The 20,642-nt window shown below is 33.4% G+C and overlaps 1 protein-coding gene across 1 annotated transcript in view; it reads right to left on the reverse strand.

Annotated features, from left to right (window-relative positions):
• Positions 1-20,642, reverse strand: part of LOC136847563 (lachesin-like) — a 464,069-nt gene that overhangs the window by 108,204 nt on the left and 335,223 nt on the right. Inside the window, exon 2 of the mRNA XM_067119287.1 lies at positions 4,110-4,282. Coding sequence (XP_066975388.1) covers positions 4,110-4,282 — 173 coding nt within the window. The remainder of the gene's footprint in view (positions 1-4,109; positions 4,283-20,642) is intronic.

The raw sequence follows: 20,642 nt of genomic DNA on the forward strand, positions 1-20,642 counted from the left end.
TGAACTGAAAATGTTAGAATAAAATCCCAGTAATTATCACTTTTAATTAACTGATGTGCTGAGGGATATAAGTCTATCGTGCATATTTTTTAATTTAAAAACAAGTGTGTATATATATATGTAGGTATATTATATATATGTATATATACATACACACACATTTGTCGCGTATACGCGTGTGATTCTTTTTATATTTAGCAATATTAAGACTCAAATGTCGTTTAATATCGATTTCAATATACCTTGGGAATAACTTACACTTAAAAAGGAATCATATGTGCTTATGGGTCTGCCAGGATTCTAAGCGTGGCCTGATTCAGAAGCAAGAATAGACAGTGACTTTGACCACCCGGAAATTATATATATATATATATATATATATATATATATATATATATATATATGTGTGTGTGTGTGTGTGTGTGTGTGTGTGTGTGTGTGTATCATGAAAAGTTAACATAAGTCTTTTTAGCCCAGTAATATAACTGCCAACTTAAGTTTTGTTTACTTTATTGCCGCTAAATGAAGGTTGGGGCTGTTCTTTTTCCCCACCGCCAGGTGTTTCGCTTGTTACTGGTAACACACCCATGTGGGATAATTTTCTCTTTTATTTTCATTTTTGAGTCGTTGGGTGCTTCAGCGGGGGTTTGGGGTATATGGGATCTAAGTCTCTTAAGTGGAGTTCCATCCCAGTTGTCAGAGCGAGAGGTCTCTGCATTTTTGAGCCTTGCCGTTGCCTGCCCCTTGGGTCTGCTTGGCGGCAGGTGCATAAAGTATGACAGCTTGATTCAGCTTTGCTACTGCCTGCTTCCTGTGGGTGTTCTGCGGCAGGACAACGCTCAGCGATTCGTAGTCTGTGTCTGCCCTTTTGAGTCCTGTGCCGCGTGAGGGCAGTCATCACTTACAGTGCAAGTTTCCATCACGGCGTTCACCTCCGTTGCAGCTTTCTCCGGACCTCTTTGCTGTCGTGAAGCGTTACGGCGCCCGTAGGGAGAACTTATCTCCGGTAAGCGTAATTATTGATAGTGTTTTGCGTAATTATTGATAGTGTTTTTTTTATAGTATTGATGCTGTGGACACTGGAATTGTTGGTGGCAGAATCAACTTCAAGTGTAATCTGTGATGAACGTACGGAGACTTACCTCCAGTAAGCGCATATAATGGCCGTTATTTTGATCGACGTTTGACGCTCTGGTGTTATAAACGCTTCGAGCTGCTGATAGTAATCGGCAGAATCATCTTCGAGTATAATCTGCGGTGATGGGTTTCTATATAAGCGTTTTAGCTAAATTCATATAATTAAGGTTTGATTTCTTTTGATTAAAAATCTTTGCTGTCGTATGTTTGTGTTGTTTTTCGGCACCGTGAGCTTGTTGTTTTCTTTCTCCTATGTGGCTTCCCCTCTTCCTGTCAGTGTACGTGTTAGCGTAGGAATGGGATTTTTTTTTTTTTTTGTAGTTGAGTGCAGTTTCTAGCCCCAACCATCATTTAGGCTATCTTTAATTCAGTAATAAACATTGTTACTTTTATGAGGTTTTGTCTTTTCTTATTCCTTTTGATTCCTTGGGTTTAATAGCCCTTTTGAGTCTAATTGATTCTTTTGAAAAATCTGCCTATAAGAGTAAATTCTAGGAAGAGTAAATCCTAGTTGTTGTTGCTTTTGGTATTTATACAAATCTGGTATTATGTATTAATTTTGTTTTACACGAGATTTGTGTAAGAGGGGATACCCTACGGCTGGTCTAAGGCTCTGAAAATGATAATTTACAGAAAGCTTGATAAGCATAATAGTTCTGGTAATTTATAGCGAGGAGGAGGCTACCTAACAATATATATATATATATATATATATATATATATATATATATATATATATATATATATATATATATATATATATATATATAAACATTCACACTTTACACACACATTCACCTGGTCCTTTTATTCTTATGCGGTCACGCTGTCTGTCTTCTGACAGTCACCCATCCAGATACTGACTACAACCAATGTTGCTTAGCTTCACATCGAAAACCAGCGACTTGGTTTTATCATCTCGTGGACGTGATACCAGCCACGGGAGCTGGAGGTCCGAGTTGTAATTAAGGTTGTATCTCTCTTGACCAAAGCAGCAAACTGAGTATTAAATAAGTGGCGAATGTGGCTGGTCGTCACCTGGTTAGGCTAGCAACTTTATTACAAGTAATTGCTGACAACTCGAAAGGTAACGCATAGGTAGGTACGTCACACTACAGCAAAGCATGCCACAGACTGTCAGACAAGTCTGCAGCCTACTTGAAATTTTCATGGGCCACAGTCCGAGACAAATCAATTCAGATGTTTAAAAAAATTTTCAGATCTCACTGTCACAAACACCCAGTCCACACGACTTACTTCAGCGTTAGATATGTCTGTGAAGAAAGATGACTTCCCCACTGCGACAGCTTTGTCTGCCGTTCTTTGTACTGCCATGCTAAAGTAGTGAGAAACGAAAGCCCCCAAATCTTTATCAAAGATTCAAAGAAACGGTGCTTGAAACATGAGGACACTGGTTTGTAGGTTGCTCAGACCCATGTCAATGACTTAGTGATTAATAGGGATGAGTGTTTCATACCCCTATTCCAGCATCTGCCTGAGACTCATTTTCCACGGACGGTCGCTGACGCCTTTCCAATCTGTTTGTAAGATGTCTCCGATAAGATTATCGAAGCGTTAGTGACACTAACACGTTCCTCCACAGCTTTTTTAATCTCAGATAAAGAGACAGGGGCTGCACCCATGTATATCGCTAAATACATATACATATTCATGTATATATAGATGTATATATACATGTATAAATGAACATAAATACACAAATATGTATATATATATATATATATATATATATATATATATATATATATATATATATATATTCTCAAATATTAGGCCACAACTAGACTTTAATATCGAAATCAGTTTATCTTGGGAACAAGTCCCACCCAAGGAATTATACATGATAAGTACATGTGCCCTGACCAAGATTGAACCTACACATTTAGGTTTTGATACAAGGCATACAATTGACATATCAGTCAACTGACCTCTATATCACAACTAAAAAGGCATAGGTTCGAATCCTGGTCGAGGTACATGAACCTCTCATTCATAATTCCTTTTGGGTGTAATATATTACTATAGTAAAGTGAAATCGATATTAGGGTATTTGTGGCATGACACTGAGAATTCAGAAAATAAGTCATGGTTGAATTAGTGATATAACAATATATATACAGGTATAAACACACACACTATATATAAATATATATATAGCATATATATAAATATATATATATGTATATACAGTATATATATATATATCTATGTGTGTGTATGTGTAAGATTGTGTGTCTGTTCGTGAGAATGTGCTTAGCGAGATAAATAACTAGTTTCATGAAATTTTTTACCTCATAACCATCCAAGAAGGAAGCAATCTAGTGCAGAATAACATTACATTTCTTAGAGCAAATCCTCTTTTGTTTGGAGATTTGCTGCCTTAGAAGCGAAATGAAACCAACTCCAGCATTAATAACCTCCAAGAGACTTGTAAAGTCACAACCAAGAAAGGTTAATAAAGGAGAATAAAGCTAAACAGGTTATGGCGATGGAATTAAACTTCATCCGTAGTCTAGTCTTGCCTGCGGTTCTCTCAGAGATATTTGTGCATCTGAATTTACGTGCTTCCTATGCTTGCAACAATGAATTTATCTTACTAGTCCGATTCATTGGATGGAATGTCTTTGTTTTATTTGCAATGATGCTTTCATATCTACGTTTTATACAATAATAACAATAAGGGGACATTGGAGAATTGATGAAGAAACCTGATCACGCTAAAAACATTTTTTGCAGATATTTACTCTAATAAAAATCAATACGTTTCGCAAGAATTTAGTTTCCCCCTCTTTATATAATAATAAAAATAATAATAATAATCAAAGAGCTGTAACAACAAATCTCTGACCTGGGAAATCCTGAATATCTGAGCGCCACGCATTATTACGTTAATGATAATGAAACAATAAAAATACCAGTAACAAAACGTGTGTTGGGACTAATTCCCTCACCTGGTAAGTCCCAAGATTCTTGACGGAGCACTTAAACGCGGCGTTCCTCCCGACGACGACAGTGGCGTTGTTCACGTGTTCGGTGAATTCGGGCAACGGTCCCGATGAAGCTCTTTTCCACATGCTGTGGAAACCATGGTCTCCGCTGCCTCGCGTGGCAGATACCATGCGGCCTGTTGAAGGAAAATACTAGAATGAGTCCAAAATTAGCCAGAATTATTAACAAAAATAATTTGCATAGGTGATTACAACAGTTAAAAATTACAGCACCTACAATCATATACTGTACACATATATACATTATATACATTATACATAATGCATACATACATACATACATACATACATAAATTTATATATATGTATATATGCGTGTGTGTTCACAGATAAATTCCACACGATTGGATCATGGAATAACATTGGCTTCCCACGTTCTCATTTGTGACTACTTTGCAGTCAGCCAATGCTTCCCAAAACCTGATTTCATGGACTTACCTTTAAAAAAATTTCCAAACTTTCGCACAAACGAAGCTTGGGGACAAAGCCATCAGACATCAGCCATCTGAATAGGATTTTGGGTCTTAGTCACTTACATGCCAGGTGAGGCATAAAAATTTAGCTATAGAATAATGAGAATATACAAATTTAGAACTTGCTATGGTGACATTACATAGCTTCATCACTAGGACATACTTACATATTTCAAGCTAAAACACTAAAACCAACTTGGGTAAGTGGGCGTCAGTATGATATAATCTATGAAAATTCAGGAGCTAAATGAATTTACTTAAAACTAGAAATAACAAAAATCGAAGTTGCAATATGAAACGAATAATATCTTATCAATCATAAAAAGCTTTCGAGGAAAATCGAATAAAAAATTCATAAAAAAAGACAGAAATTTAAAATAGAAAAGAGGCAAACGAAATTTTACTTCCATAAATAATCTCTTTTCAATAATTACTGACAGGGCATCTTATGCACTGGCGGAAAAAGTAATCTTTATGAGGCATAAGTATGCCCAGTGAACCAGAACGGAAAAAGAAAAACCCCTCTAATCCCTCAGAGGAATGATGAAATAAAAAAAGGCGCAAAACAACTATGAGATTTTCAGGTAAATTAAATTACTACGTGGAATGATTTTGTTTTTATTAATTAATGGAAACTTTCCCCTGCAACACTTCGTACGGCAACAAAGACTGGAAAACTACGGATCAGACAACTGGCAAGTGCAGCTGCTTTGCTTTCTTTATTAAACAATGATATTTCCTTATATCATATATTTTTCAAGCTTGTATGGCATTCTTTTACCTATACATTTAATAGAAGAAATTTCACTTACACTAACACACGCACACACACATACATCTATATATATGGAAGATGCATGTTACTATGAAAATTTTATAATATCGAAATACTGCCTCATGTGACCCTAAACCCTTGGCTACGTGGGTAAGCAGTACAATGACATTTCTTTTGTTACTCAACATGAGTACCATCCTACTTATAATGTCAAGAGGTTAAGTCTATGGTGATATCTGTGTTAAAATGTGGAAGAAGGTCAATTTCAAAACTGATTTTGTTATTCTGATAATTATGAATTGAAAAAGAAGTGTAAAAAATACTCAATTCTTTTATTACAGTACCAATGGGATAAAGGAAGTTTTGGAAGAGGAAGAAACCTGACCAAACAATCAATATGCTGGCTCACCTTTATCTCAGAAATCCACTTCCTAAGCGCAATTGGGATTTTAGAAAATCAAAGGAAAGCAGCTCAGGTGTAGTTCTTCACAAACCCAAGATCTGGCATAGCCAGTAATTTATACTACGTTCTCTAGTTTCATTCAGTATGATACACGACCAATTCATCAACAGGACATAGACTTAGATCAAATATGTAAAGGAAAGAAAGAAACTTTAGTTTTACCGTGATGGATACAATAGCCTTGTATTCTGAATTTCATATGATTTTGGATAAACTTTCCAAAGAAAACCGCAGTTTCCTGAAGGAAATGAATGAAGAGTTGCCCCATCTCAGGTGGGAATCGAACCTATGTTGATTAGAAGGCCGAACTTAGCGCTAACTCACTACATGAAGGCTCTTTTGTGGAGAGAGGGCAAAAAAACATTACGAAAACGAATAATTAAGAATCAGTTGTGTTTATGGCACATTTCTAATAAAAGCCGGAGAGTCTGTTCCCAATAAGATATGGCTTTGTTCTAACTTTTGTAGCCATTAGTTTTAAACACATAACTTACATTAAGCATTTAAAATCACTAGATTTTTTACGTAATTTATGATAAAAACTTATACCATAGTATTTGAAACTAAATATTAACCAATGCATTTACAACGCAATGTTAGTTGATAAAAGGTAACAGTATTATGAGAAAGTAACTGATTCACACTACCGAAAGAGAGGAGGTTTCTCTATCTTATTCTGTTGGGATCTATTTCTGATAAATTCTTCAATAACTCAACAGACGGAATTAGAGATTTAAAGCTACGTCTATTATATTAGACACCGATCTTTGTTTCTAACCTCTGGGAAAAATATGTGGACAGCATCTGGCTACATCAAATACTCACTACAGGACCAAACACTGACTAAAATATGTTAAATGTTCTAATGACAGTGACTTTCTACACACGCACACACATACATAGGTATTTTATATATATATATATATATATATATATATATATATATATATATATATATATATATATATATATATATATAAGATGATGGCAAAGCAATGGAGGTGTCATGGGCATGTCCAGCATAGAAGCCTTGAGAGAATAGTCCGTGATAGTGCCAGCTAGGCTCCTGTGGGAAGAAGAACCTACTTGGATGACAATTAGGATGCATATATATTGTATATATATATATATATATATATATATATATATATATATATATATATATATATATATATATATATATATATATATATACATACATACACACACACAAGGTGTAACACGAGTTTATGCAAATATTTCGGGAAATGAAGGAAAAAGTAATTGAGCAGAAAATGTTCCATAAAATGCATTTTAAGGCTTTGTTTTTCAGTGAGACGAATTTTAAAATAATCATTTATCATTAGCATTGCTCTCAGGTGAGAAAAATGGTGTACGGGAGGTCAGAGTAGTCAGGGGAATACGGGAGAGAGAGAGAGAGAGAGAGAGAGAGAGAGAGAGAGAGAGAGAGAGAGAGAAGACGGAGCACTTGGGCCGATGTGAATAAAGTATCTCCAAATCTAATGTGCTCTTTAGATACTGAAGAACAGAGAAAAAATGTATGCTTCATTGAAACCCTCTTCCTCTCCATCAATGGTGTTCATTGGACACTAATAAAAAAAAAAGAAAAAGAGAAGTAAGTCTAACTGAATCTCCTCCATTAAAGGCAGGCCTATTCATCAGACACCCATCAAAGATTTAAAATGTATTAATAAAAATCTCTCCCTCTCCATCAAAAGTATTCATCGGACACTAGTCATAAGCGTAGGACTAGTCATTACTCATGACACCTGATTCAACCATTACGTGACGAGGCAGCAAGAGAGCGTGCTAGATTCAACGATCACAAATAAATGTTGCCAAGCAACAATTGCACTGCTTACTTGATACGGAAAGCCATACGGTACCGTCCTAAGCTAATCATTAAAATTAGATTACTTGCAAGAAAAAAATCATAATTAAAAGACAACCAATCCACCTGTCTCATTCACTTCATCCTTCCCTTCCCACATCTCAGGCTACACCGACCTTCCGTCAAAACTTCCTCGCCCGAAAGCAGTGTTAATGATGAACAATTAACTCAAAATTCTCTTCACCGACAAACGAAGCCTTAAAATGCATATCTTTATAGAAAATTTTCTGCTCAGAATAACTCTATCTTGCATTTCACCAAATATCTGCATAAACTCGTGTTACACCTATATATATATATATATATATATATATATATATATATATATATATATATATATATATATATATATATATATATATATATATATATATATATATATATATATATATCATTCATTCATTTTCCATATTTTTTTTCAATACAATGGTCGTCTGGACAAACAACCATACCTTTCCTTCAAGTGGGAAAAGATTTCCTTTTTTCCGGAAGTTGATGTCACACTACAATAGACACCTGGTGAATAATACTTAGAAAGCGTATGGCTAAATATTCAGAGAGAGAGAGAGAGAGAGAGAGAGAGAGAGAGAGAGAGAGAGAGAGAGAGAGAGAGAGAATATCACACTAATCTCCGGCCTCCAAATGTTTGATCTCTCATTTGAGAGGCTCTTGGGACGTCATCCTCAGTGTAAACACTCGAACACAGGAACAGTAAACAGAGAACTGATACACATATTGTCTTGACCAAAGGCTATTGTTGAAACACGACAGGTGGGGTGGGGGAAGGGGCAGGCGACTATGATAGAAAGGTAGTTGGTAGGAGACATGTGGGGAGGGGGAAGGCGGGGAACTTGCCACACAGCAGAGCAGCAAGGGTAGAAAGATGTCAATAAAAGATATAAATGAATAAAAAAATAATTTATTCCTTTTCAGGTGATCATTACCGTTGATTTCAGCCCACACCAGTTGCAGGATATTATATAAGAAAAAAATTAGTTTAATATTAAACGAGAGATAATGGAGAGATGTAATACAAGAGAAAATCAAAGGTGTAATTATGATTAAAATAACTTTACAAGAAACTAAAACAAAGAAAACAAGGAAAATTGTTTACATGTTGCAGGAAACATATGGGAACCCATAGGCCTTACTAAGCAACGCCCTTAGAAAACAATAGCAATATAAGATACCTTAAAAGAATGAGGCTAAATTCCTTAGAGTGTGAAAAGCCTTCCAAGAAGGATGAAAGGTTGTTAGGGCCCTATAAAAGAAAAGAAAGAGGACATTTCCAGATGTTGCATTGCTTTTCTGTCCACTGATTCTGTAGAATTCTCTCTAGCTTAAAAAATTCAGCTCCATAAAACAAAACCAGTAAAAGCTTTGAAAGTAGAAATAAAGAAGAAGAATGACGCCAACAGATTTTCCAGAATCCTTGATCAAAGAGTAGCCCATACGAAAGACAAAAAAGGCAAGGGCGAGGAAGACAAGAAAATATAAAAAAGGAAATGTGAGAAGTAATCTGGGACAACTGACACTATCGCAATCAAGGTATGTCAGTGCAGTACATGGCGAATTATCAAAAGATTCCTCTTAACCCAATAAAATTCCGAAAATAACCATAAGCATAGAGAAATTAAAATTAATACCTCTGTTATTACCAACGCTAAATGTAATGTATATGATTTACACTCATGTTGACATTCTCATTTTTTCAGACGATCGAATAAAGCTCTGAATCAAATACTTAAAAGACCGAAGAATCTACGAACCCCAACAATTACACCATTCAATGAAATGTGACTGACTCCTATCATCTATACCCTTTAAACTATATGTTGTAATCATTTCTAAACGCTGTCTACCTATATAGTTACTCATTCAACTCTCCTCTCTCTCCATATGTGCACACACACACACACACACACACACACACATACACACATATATATATATATATATATATATATATATATATATATATATATATATATGGATGGATGGATAGATAGACAAACAGACAGAGAGAGAGACAGAGAGAGAGAGAGAGAGAGAGAGAGAGAGAGAGAGAGAGAGAGAGAGAAATACACGGCATTAAATCTGAATTTAATGCCAGTTTTATATACAGAATAACCAACCTCTCAGAAAAGTAAAACTAATAATCTTTGGAATTAGTATCTTTGCTTTATAAAACAATTTAACATAAAAGAGAGAACTTTATTTTCCTCAGTCTAAAAGAAGATCCTCGGTCAACCAAAAAAATACTGCCTAAACATTTTCGGATAATTTTCTTAGCTAATTGCATCCATTACGTAAACAAATTAGGTGATTATCACTGAAAAGATCGAGCATTCTGGTTTACCAGAAAACCAGTATTTTTTTTTAGATTATATCTCATGGTAAATCTCTACAGAACATTAAAACGTTAACATTTAAAAAAATAAAAATAACTTTTGTGGCACGAAGAAAATTCTTTCCGACAAAATACGATTACTAAATTATTTTGTAAATTTTAAAGAGACGTCAAAATGTAAAAGAACCTTTCATATCATAAGTAGAATAATCCACAGATCTTGAGTAAAACCCTTATAAATTTTAAGTAAATAATTTACTAAAATAAAAATCAGAGACAGAAAACTTAACCACTGAAATACAAAAGCGCATAAAGCCATCAGAAAATTCAACAACAAAGACAACTTAAAAACTACTCCGCTTTGGCTCATACATAAAGGTGAGTATTTGGCCGCAGAGATCATAAAACATCAATAAGACTTTAGCGTCTGTTTTAAGTTTTTTTTTTTTTTTGAGAAAGAATACACACTGAGAGGAAAGCAATGACAAAACACACCCAATGAAAGAAATGTATGAAACTTAAAAAAACATATATATATTTTATGCTTGCGACGCATAAAAAAAGGAAAGCATATGGCCTCAATGTTTATAAGCTGGGGCCTGCCCTAACTCCTGTCCCCGAGTCCCCGTTAACCCAACCCTACCCCCATAAGAACCTGCGGCACCCTTTATTTTTCCTCACCCCTCACATCAGGCGTTGAACTCACAAAATTCGTATATTGCGATTTAATGTTCACTATACGAAGTTTTTTTTTTTCGGCGACTTCATCGCTACCGAAGCAATCAGGTGAAAGCGCGACGGGAGGGTGGGCTGAGAGAGAGAGAGAGAGAGAGAGAGAGAGAGAGAGAGAGAGAGAGAGAGATTGTACGTTACCTCCCTCTTTGATGTTGAAAATTACAGAATTCTTGATATCAAGGTGGGTTAAATCTCTCTCTCTCTCTCTCTCTCTCTCTCTCTCTCGGCTCTATAGTATGTATATATGTATAGTATGTATATATATATATATATATATATATATATATATATATATATATATATATATATATATATATATATATATATATATATATATATAATTCGTGTAGTTTATTTGCCCAGGTGGTCTCATCTTAAAGGCTCTCTCTCTCTTTTCTCTCTCTCTCTCTCTCTCTCTCTCTCTCTCTTCTCAATGTAAGTAGTCTATAAGTTCAGGTACCTTAATCTTCCAGGCTTTCTTTGCGTCTTTCTCCCTCTGCTCTCTCCCCATCTTGATGCATACAGGTTACTCGTTCACGCAGTTTAATCTTACCGTATCTCCCATTCGTCAGATATAAGTAATCCACTGGTTCAGGTATTTTTATTTTAAAAGTATCTCTGCTTCAACGAAGGTTAGAGGTGGGAGAGGAGAACAGATCATCAAGTACTCTCTCTCTCTCTCTCTCTCTCTTTAAATAGCTGTCTACTCGTAAAAGTACATTAATCCTACATGCTTTTTCTCTTTCTCTCTCTCTCTCCTATAATATGCGAAGTCTATTCAACAGAGCAGTTTAATTTCACTTTCAGTGTTTCAATATCTATATCACATCCAATTCCACCTCAATACCTTGAACACACGTGACCTTTTTATGGCGTCTCATTCCCTTTTTTTATAACTTGATTTATTTTCCTGCAGAATGACATAAATGTTTATTGACCTATTGAATCAATGAATGTGGGAGGGACAAACACAAAAATGGTATTTTTATTTCAAAAGGCGAAATAACGTTATGAATACGAAATTGAATTATGTTCGTGCTACTGGAAATTAATTCAATTATAACATTAAGATAATTATCCTATGAAAAATTTTATTGCGTATTTTTGTAATAAATAATAAACATTTTCCGTGTGTCAGTGCATCTTATTCAAATATGATCAATTATGAGTAAGAGTTATAATTCATATTGGCATTAAATATTGTAGTTATTTATAATCTGAGTCATTTCTTCCCCTTCTGTTCATTATCATTTTCGCTTCTCTTCTTGCATATCAGTAATAATCATAACAAAGAATAAGATTTCCTGCTGTGTTCATTACACTCAAGAATAAAATTTTCCTTAAGTCATCCTTGTACACAAAAATATTTCATTAGAGTTAATATAGGATTCAATTGCACAGAATGGGCCAATAATGATCTTAAAACGTAAAGCAACATATATGAAAAGTCAAGATTCATCTAGTAACGATTTATAATGAAACTTCTATGAGCATTCATAGTTCATAATCTTTTTTCAAATCACGTTTCATAGCCTTCTGTTATTATTCGTCATGGTTACGAACAAAAATACTAATGTCAACCGAAAAACGTAAATAAATAAATAAATAAATAAAACAGAAAGAAATAAAACAAGGCCGGCAGCAATCATATGTGATTCAGTGATATTGAAAAGCCAAAATAGAGAAGAATTTGTTTCAAAAGTTTCAGCTGCACTACAAAGGGAATGAATTAGTGTTATTAATTTTTTTGCGTTCATTCCAAAGAAAGACATTTTTGAAAATTACACTACAAAGAGAATGAGCAAGAGCTATTCAGTTTATCATGAGTTCATTCTCAAAATAAAAAATTTAGAAATTCATACTTCACCCCGTTCAAAGAAGATCTTGAAAGAAAAAAAATGTAATTTATGTAACTTTTATAACCTTCGCCGATGCTGTAGCATTTTGTAATTATCATTTTGAAAGCATAACAAGGTACTAGAAAGTAATGTACTTTAAATGAACAGAGCAAAGAGTGACGGACAGAAACAACCTGAACTGAGAAATAAAGCCGTAACTGTTAGGATAGGATTGGGATACATTGGTATACACATAAAGTAGAAAGATGGAAGACCTCATTATTCAGCTCAGTCAGTATTCTGTTATCGATTTCATATCTGTGGATATTTGTTAAAAACACTTTATAAAAGCCGAATTTCTATTCTCTCTACCGTATCTAACCAAACACACACACATACATATATATAAATATTTATGTATATATATACACATACATATACATACACACACACACACACACACACACACACACACATATATATATATATATATATATATATATATATATATATATATATATATATAATATATATATACACACACATCAGTACTCAGCATTCACATTTCACTTCCAAGCAGACTATTTATAACAAAACGATCATCATTTTCAGCTATTCTTCTGTTTCAGGACTCCTTTATTGTTCTCTCCTTCATGTTCATTCTATCATTATATTTAATGGTAGCTCCAACAATTCTGAAAAAGACAAAATAATTTATTCTACTTAATGAGCAATAGCTTTCAGACCCAATATTATGTTCGTTTCAAACCAAAATTTCGAAATGATTTCAAAATTCACTGTAACTTCTTTTCACTAATTATCCTTCTATTCGTTCTTGCTTATCCATGAAACTATTACTCGCATATGTGCGCATTGTGAGAGCAAAAGTGGTCAGTCAACTTATCAATGTTCTATTATTATCTTTGGATGTCTTTCCGCTGAGTACCTTGGATACAAAAGAGGAAATAAATGAAGGAACTTCTTTCCGGAGGAATTCAAACCCACAATGGGTTAGTGAAATGGGTCTTATGTAACCTAATGCACTGCCAATACGGTGTCCAGACATATTTAAAATTCCAACAGTGAAGGGTAATTTCTCCATTCATCTCCTCTTTTGAACTCATTACAGGAAATCGTATCGTAAAATATTAAGACGCCATATATATATATATGTGTGTGTGTTCTCTCTCTTACCACCTTCCTAATGCATAAGTTAAACTACCTTAAAAAACTCTCCAAACTCTGGTATAAGACTTATTTGACATGACATAGTTCATCCTTACTTTCTTCACAACACTGAATCTAACTGAGCCGCCAGTTCACACAAATCAAAACTATTTCCGAGTACCAAATATACAATGAGCTTTTCCAATATTTACTTGTCTTATACAAAGATTTTTTACTTTTTAACTTGACTCTTAACTTCTCTTACAGTTATTGCATCATTCATAAACCTCCAATTTGTCTCAAGTTGTACTGTTCGTCCTCTCGTTTAATCGAACGCTTAGCTTGTCTGGTCTCACTGTGACCCACTGCAACTCGAACTATACTCTTGAAGCGTGCTAGGCACTTTTAGGATGCAGTTACTAGCTCCATGGATGGTCACGGAAGCTAAGATGCCCAGGAGTCTAGCTTTTACTGATGTTACCCATCGAAATACTGACCAGACCCAGTGTTTCTTAACTTCAGTGACAGGGAGAAAACCATAAATGGAGGTAATGTAGTGACGGTCGAGACGGATAATCCTGATCCTAGGGACGTTACATACCATACCACAGCTTGGAACAAGGTACAGTTATTTAGTAGAAAGTAATGAGAAATGCTGGGCTCTGGCTTGACAACGGCACGTACGTAGTCACATTGCCCATTGACTATCGTGAATTATAGGCAGAGATAAAAATTTTGTTATTAAAATGATTGTTCACACTGTACATTCAGTCTTATGAAACAAGCCATAAAAATCTAATAACCTGCCAAACAACCTACTATATAGCACAAAACCCTTACCACAAAAAAAGTTTGGAATTAATGTGACTAACATATTATTACAGATAACAGATCCTTAAATCTACAAACACGTTAGCCAGAGAATCTTTCAACACTGGCATAAGATTAGTTCTTTCCAAATTATCCAGTCTCCATTTTTAAATGTTTTCATAGAATTTCCTTTCTTCTTAAGCGCTGAATACACATTGGTAGTTCATACTCCATAAAAAACCTTAATCCATTTAATTTTTTCCGCATTCACAAAGCTGTAGAAACTTTCTCCTTTACTTTTAAACTTGCCACTTAACTTTTTGACAGGAGATACTTAATTCATAAACACCTTCCCATTCCCCGGATCACAATATTACCCAGCCACACTTTTCCAAAAGGCCTTAAGTTACTGATTTCATACGCAAGAATAAGTTTTTTCCGAGAATTTTGCGTTTTATACGTATTTGTATGTGATTTAAATTTGTATATAAATCAAGGGGGAATGGCTGTCCAAACAATATCTCTTGCACTGCAGAATGTAATGATGAATCCTGCCACATCTATCGGTATATATATATATATATATATATATATATATATATATATATATATATATATATATATGGCTATATATATATATATATATATATATATATATATATATATATATATATATATATATATATATATATATATATATATATGTGTGTGTGAATGACGGAAGAAAGTTTGCATAATTTTCACCAGAAACTGACGCGAAAATCGAAAAAACTCCTATGATACGGAAACTCCGTAAAAAAACATATTGATGACGCTAAAATAATTGATTTCGGTGGACACTGGTATGAGAAAAAACTGTTCCTGAAACTGTTATATATATATATATATATATATATATATATATATATATATATATATATATATATATATATATATAAATATATATATATATATATATATATATATATATATATATGTACACATATTCATATACATATATATATATATATATATATATATATATATATATATATATATATATATATATATATATATATATATATGTATATATATATATATATATATATATATATATATATATATATATATATATATATATATATATATATATATATTACATTAAACCGTGTGTAACCTCTCTGCACATACATTGTTGCTCACTGAATTTCAGTTATTTTCCAGTGAGTCCTAAAAAGACTCATACTTTATATTTACATGCAGGACAATAAACAATAGGAAATATATAGACGGGGTTTGTCAATACCATCTACTGTGCAGGGCACACTTTCATATCTAGGATTTATTTTCAGCTTTGCTTTTACCATTTCATTTGTAATACTGTGGTTGTTTTAAAGGCTGCTATGCAACTCCAGCGGACTGAAAAACAGGAATTATTTCAATGGAGCGAGGAAATTTGTAGGAGATAATTGGGATAAAAATAAAGGATAAACTAAATGAAATGTACAAAGAAAGCACCAGAGGTAAAACGAATAAATGTTCGAACAAATAAAATGACTTAACTATGCGAGTAGAAAATAATAGTCAAATAATAGTAGCTTGGTAAACATATGCCCAACAGCCTCATGAGTTCATCTCAAACATCCTGTTGTCACGTTCATGTGTTGCGCGGCTGATTCTCAGATTACGGGTCGAATAAGAACTTGGATGGGTGACCATCGGGAAATGCCAGACGCCGACGGTAAATAAGCCATTAAAAATACCTAGGCCTGGGCGAGGAGTCAGCAATCGTAGCCGTAACAGATACTTGATGAAACCGAAATGATGCTCCCTCTGAGCCACGCCTCCTAAGAGGAAAAGGAGGGATAGAATATAAATATGTATATATATATATATATATATATATATATATATATATATATATATATATATATATATATATATATATATATATATATATATATATATATATATATATATATATACATATACATATACATATACACATATACTCTTTTCGTCTATGTACCCTTTTCTCTTAGAGATTGTGGTTCTAGGTGCAAATCTTTATTTTCTTAGAGTACCTTGTCTGCGACCGGCAAAAGCCAACTAACAACTGCATAGTTCACTGTTTAAGTTAATAGAAGAACAGTGGAATATTTTCTTTCCAAGCAAGTGCCAGTCCTGCAATACGGAAATGAACACATTAACCCATCACTCAGTAGTCTAAAACTGACACCATTTCGTAAACAAAAAGCCATTATGGTTTTGAAAATCGATTGTTAGAAAATGCTTGCTGCTTTAAAGTTCGGTGTGGAAAAATAGAATGGAATTAACAGAGCAGGCAGAAAACCTAGATACACTACAAATCATAAAATGCAAAAATGACAGGATGTATTTTTACATATAAAAGAGCTTGCCCTTTTTGTCAGGATTATGAATTTGTTGGTGTTTATATATATATATATATATATATATATATATATATATATATATATATATATATATATATACATATATATACATAGTATATATATGCATGTTATGTATACAAATATGTATATATATATATATATATATATATATATATATATATATATATATATATATATATATATATATATATATGTGTGTGTGTGTGTGTGTGTGTGTGTGTGTGCGTGCACACAACGGTAGCTGCTGCAGTCATACTTTAAATGCTGAAACTTGGATGAAATCTCTACAAAAAGTTTCATAATACTTCTGTCTTCAACGCCCTCTCGCTATTCATAGATACCAAGGCTCTTCATTTCCAATAACTCTTACACACCATTTAGTCAGCACCTTCTAGGTTTTTCTCTCCTCACTTCCGAATTGCTCATTCATTTCACCAACCTGTAGTTCTTCATTCTTTCTACATGACCAAACCTTCCAAAAACACTGGATCCATGTATCCAGCAAATTTTTACATTTCTCAAATTCTAATATTTTCTTACCCAACGTTTCCATTCATATGAGTAGCTTCAACAATTTTTTATTCGCATTTAACATCAAAACTTCACTTCCACATAGATTTTTGCAACACACATACACATACATAATATATATATATATATATATATATATATATATATATATATATATATATATATATATATATATATATATATATATATAATTGCAGAGTTATGAATAGAACGACCCACAAATGAATTTCCTCATTTACTTTCTTAGTTTACAAATTACACGACGAACTGGTCCTGAAGATTTTTTTTTATTCATCACACCAAAGATGGTCTTCAGTTATTCTCGGAAGCTAAACTTCAAAATATCCTGTTCATGAAGATGAGGAAAACACATCAATTCTCAAATGACTAATAAAAGTTGAGTCATTCAACAAAGAGAAAATATAAAAAAGCAAAACAGCAGAATATTTCATGCAAATGAACCCCATTTCAATACAGCCAGAATTAAAAGTGACCATAATTTTATGAAAGGCAACGGTGCGGTCAGGCGGCTTCGAAATGGCTTACTGATATTCACTCAGCTAGGAAATACTGCAAACTCTCTCTCTCTCTCTCTCTCTCTCTCTCTCTCCCCATCAGCTGAAAATAGTTTTCATGAATAGTGATCGCCGGGTACAAGTCCCAAATCTCTATTGCATTAATTGGCAATATTGGACAAGAGTCAGGCATAAGCTAACAGTTTGTTGGAAGGTAATTGGCAAAACTTTTACCCCCATCCGAAATGACGGGGACCGAACAAAACCAGCCCTTGGAAAAGAACCTTTATTTCCGGAGTGTTCGGGACAATAGTTTATATACACTTTGCTTTCATGAACACTGAAATAAGTACAGGAACAAACTTTTGTCTCTCCTCTCTCTTTCTTTAAACATATGCACATATGCCGGACTGTTGTACGTCTTTCTTTCTCTCTTTCTCTTCCCATAAACAACTACAAATACACTCTCTCTTGCGCCCGGCACGCGCACGAGGACAGGAATTCTTTCTCTCTCTCTCTCTCTCTCTCTCTCTCTCTCTCTCTCTCTCTCTCAGCACACGCGCAAATACAGGCATTCATCTCTCTCTCTCTCTCTCTCTCTCTCTCTCTCTCTCTCTCTCTCGATTCCTCTCTTTTGTTGTTCCTGACGAGGTCATCTACTCACCAACATTAATCAATCAACAGCCACAGCAATCATCGGCAATTACCACCCAACTTGGAAGTCTCGCTTTTGGATGCCGACGAAATAAAACAGGGATACGCCTCATCTCTCACTGTTTATATAGTGAATACGATCACATACACACCCACAGACACAAAAAGGTTATCCCTGGACAGGTATGTATACAAGTCTAATTCAGTGATTCACACACACTCACGTTATTACAGATGTGTAAAATGCCATATAAACAAAATTAAAGAAAAACTGTAGCTATAAACGCCGCATAATATCTCTATTTTTTGCAAAACGGTCTTCGGTTTTCCATATCTTTATTTATACGGGCATATTGTTTTCAATTGTAACATGTTTCAACAAGAAAATATGCACATACACATAGACACTCTCAGATATGTGTATGTATGTATTTTATATAAACAAATATATAAATGTATATATACATACATATATATATATGTATACATGTATGTATGTATTATTTATTTCAGCTAACAGCTACTTCTGCTCTGTGTTGGCTCCAGAAGGTGGGACCTTCCATTTCACATTTACCTCATAACGGCCTAGAGTTTTGGCACATTGGCTAAGCCTCCTTTTGTCCTTACATAGCTTGAATGAGCTCTCTGGATTTTTTTTCCTTAGATTGGCTTACCCCATTTATACGCAACAAGTTTCTATACAGGATTACATTGCAAGATTCACGTCCTGGCATAAGTATAATAATTGCTTGCTTCAAATGGCAGCTATCTTTTCTTTCTCTGATGCCTAGTAATACCAAACAATCGCGCTCTCTTTTGACCAGGAAAGATAATCACCACAGCATCTGATGTTCAAGACTGCTCTTATAAACCAGTGTCGTTTAATTATTTATTTGCATGTATCTGTGATTTGTTTTTTTTTTTACATTTTCAAAGTGCGTGCATAAAAACGCAAAAATACGTATGAAAAGAAGGTTGTGAGCTTTGATCTTAGATTATCTTACACACACACACATATACATACATACATACACACATACATATACATATATATATATATATATATATAGAAATATATATATATATATGTATAATATGACTGTAAGTATACTGTAGAAGTTTAGAGAAACATGTATAAGTGACTGTAAGTCGACCTGCTTTAGGGAAAATATGTTTCTCTAAAGTTTAGAGAAACATATTTATATGTTTCTGGACCATATATATATATATATATAAAATATATATATATATATATATATATATATATATATATAATACATAATATATATATATATATATATATATATATATATATATATATATATATATATATATAATACACACACTGCATATATATATGTTTATATATATGTAAGTATATATATATATATATATACATATACATATATATATATATATATATATATATATATATATATATATATATATATATATATATATATATATATATATATATATATATATATATATATATATATGTGTGTGTGTGTGTGTGTGTGTGTGTGTGTGTGAGTGTGTGTGTGTGTGCAAAGTTAACTTAATTCATTGGAATTCATATGTGATACAAATTAGTACAGAATAAATGGTCATGAGGAAAGTGAAAGAATGGAGTGCACGACCTTTCACCTTTACTCCAAGGTATTACCAACAAACTACTTGCAACGTAAAAAAAGCATTGCAAATAAAACTTAATTTTACAAAAAAAGGTACAAAAACTAGAACTGGTTATTAGAGTATTGCTCTTTCTTGTACACCTACGTGAAAATCACAAGAACTGACTGGTCCTGTTTAATATTAAAATGTCCCTAGAGGTGCTTTAGAGTCTTTGTTTTTTTCTTT

Source organism: Macrobrachium rosenbergii, chromosome 17 (genome assembly GCF_040412425.1).
Source record: "Macrobrachium rosenbergii isolate ZJJX-2024 chromosome 17, ASM4041242v1, whole genome shotgun sequence".
NCBI lineage: Eukaryota > Metazoa > Arthropoda > Malacostraca > Decapoda > Palaemonidae > Macrobrachium > Macrobrachium rosenbergii.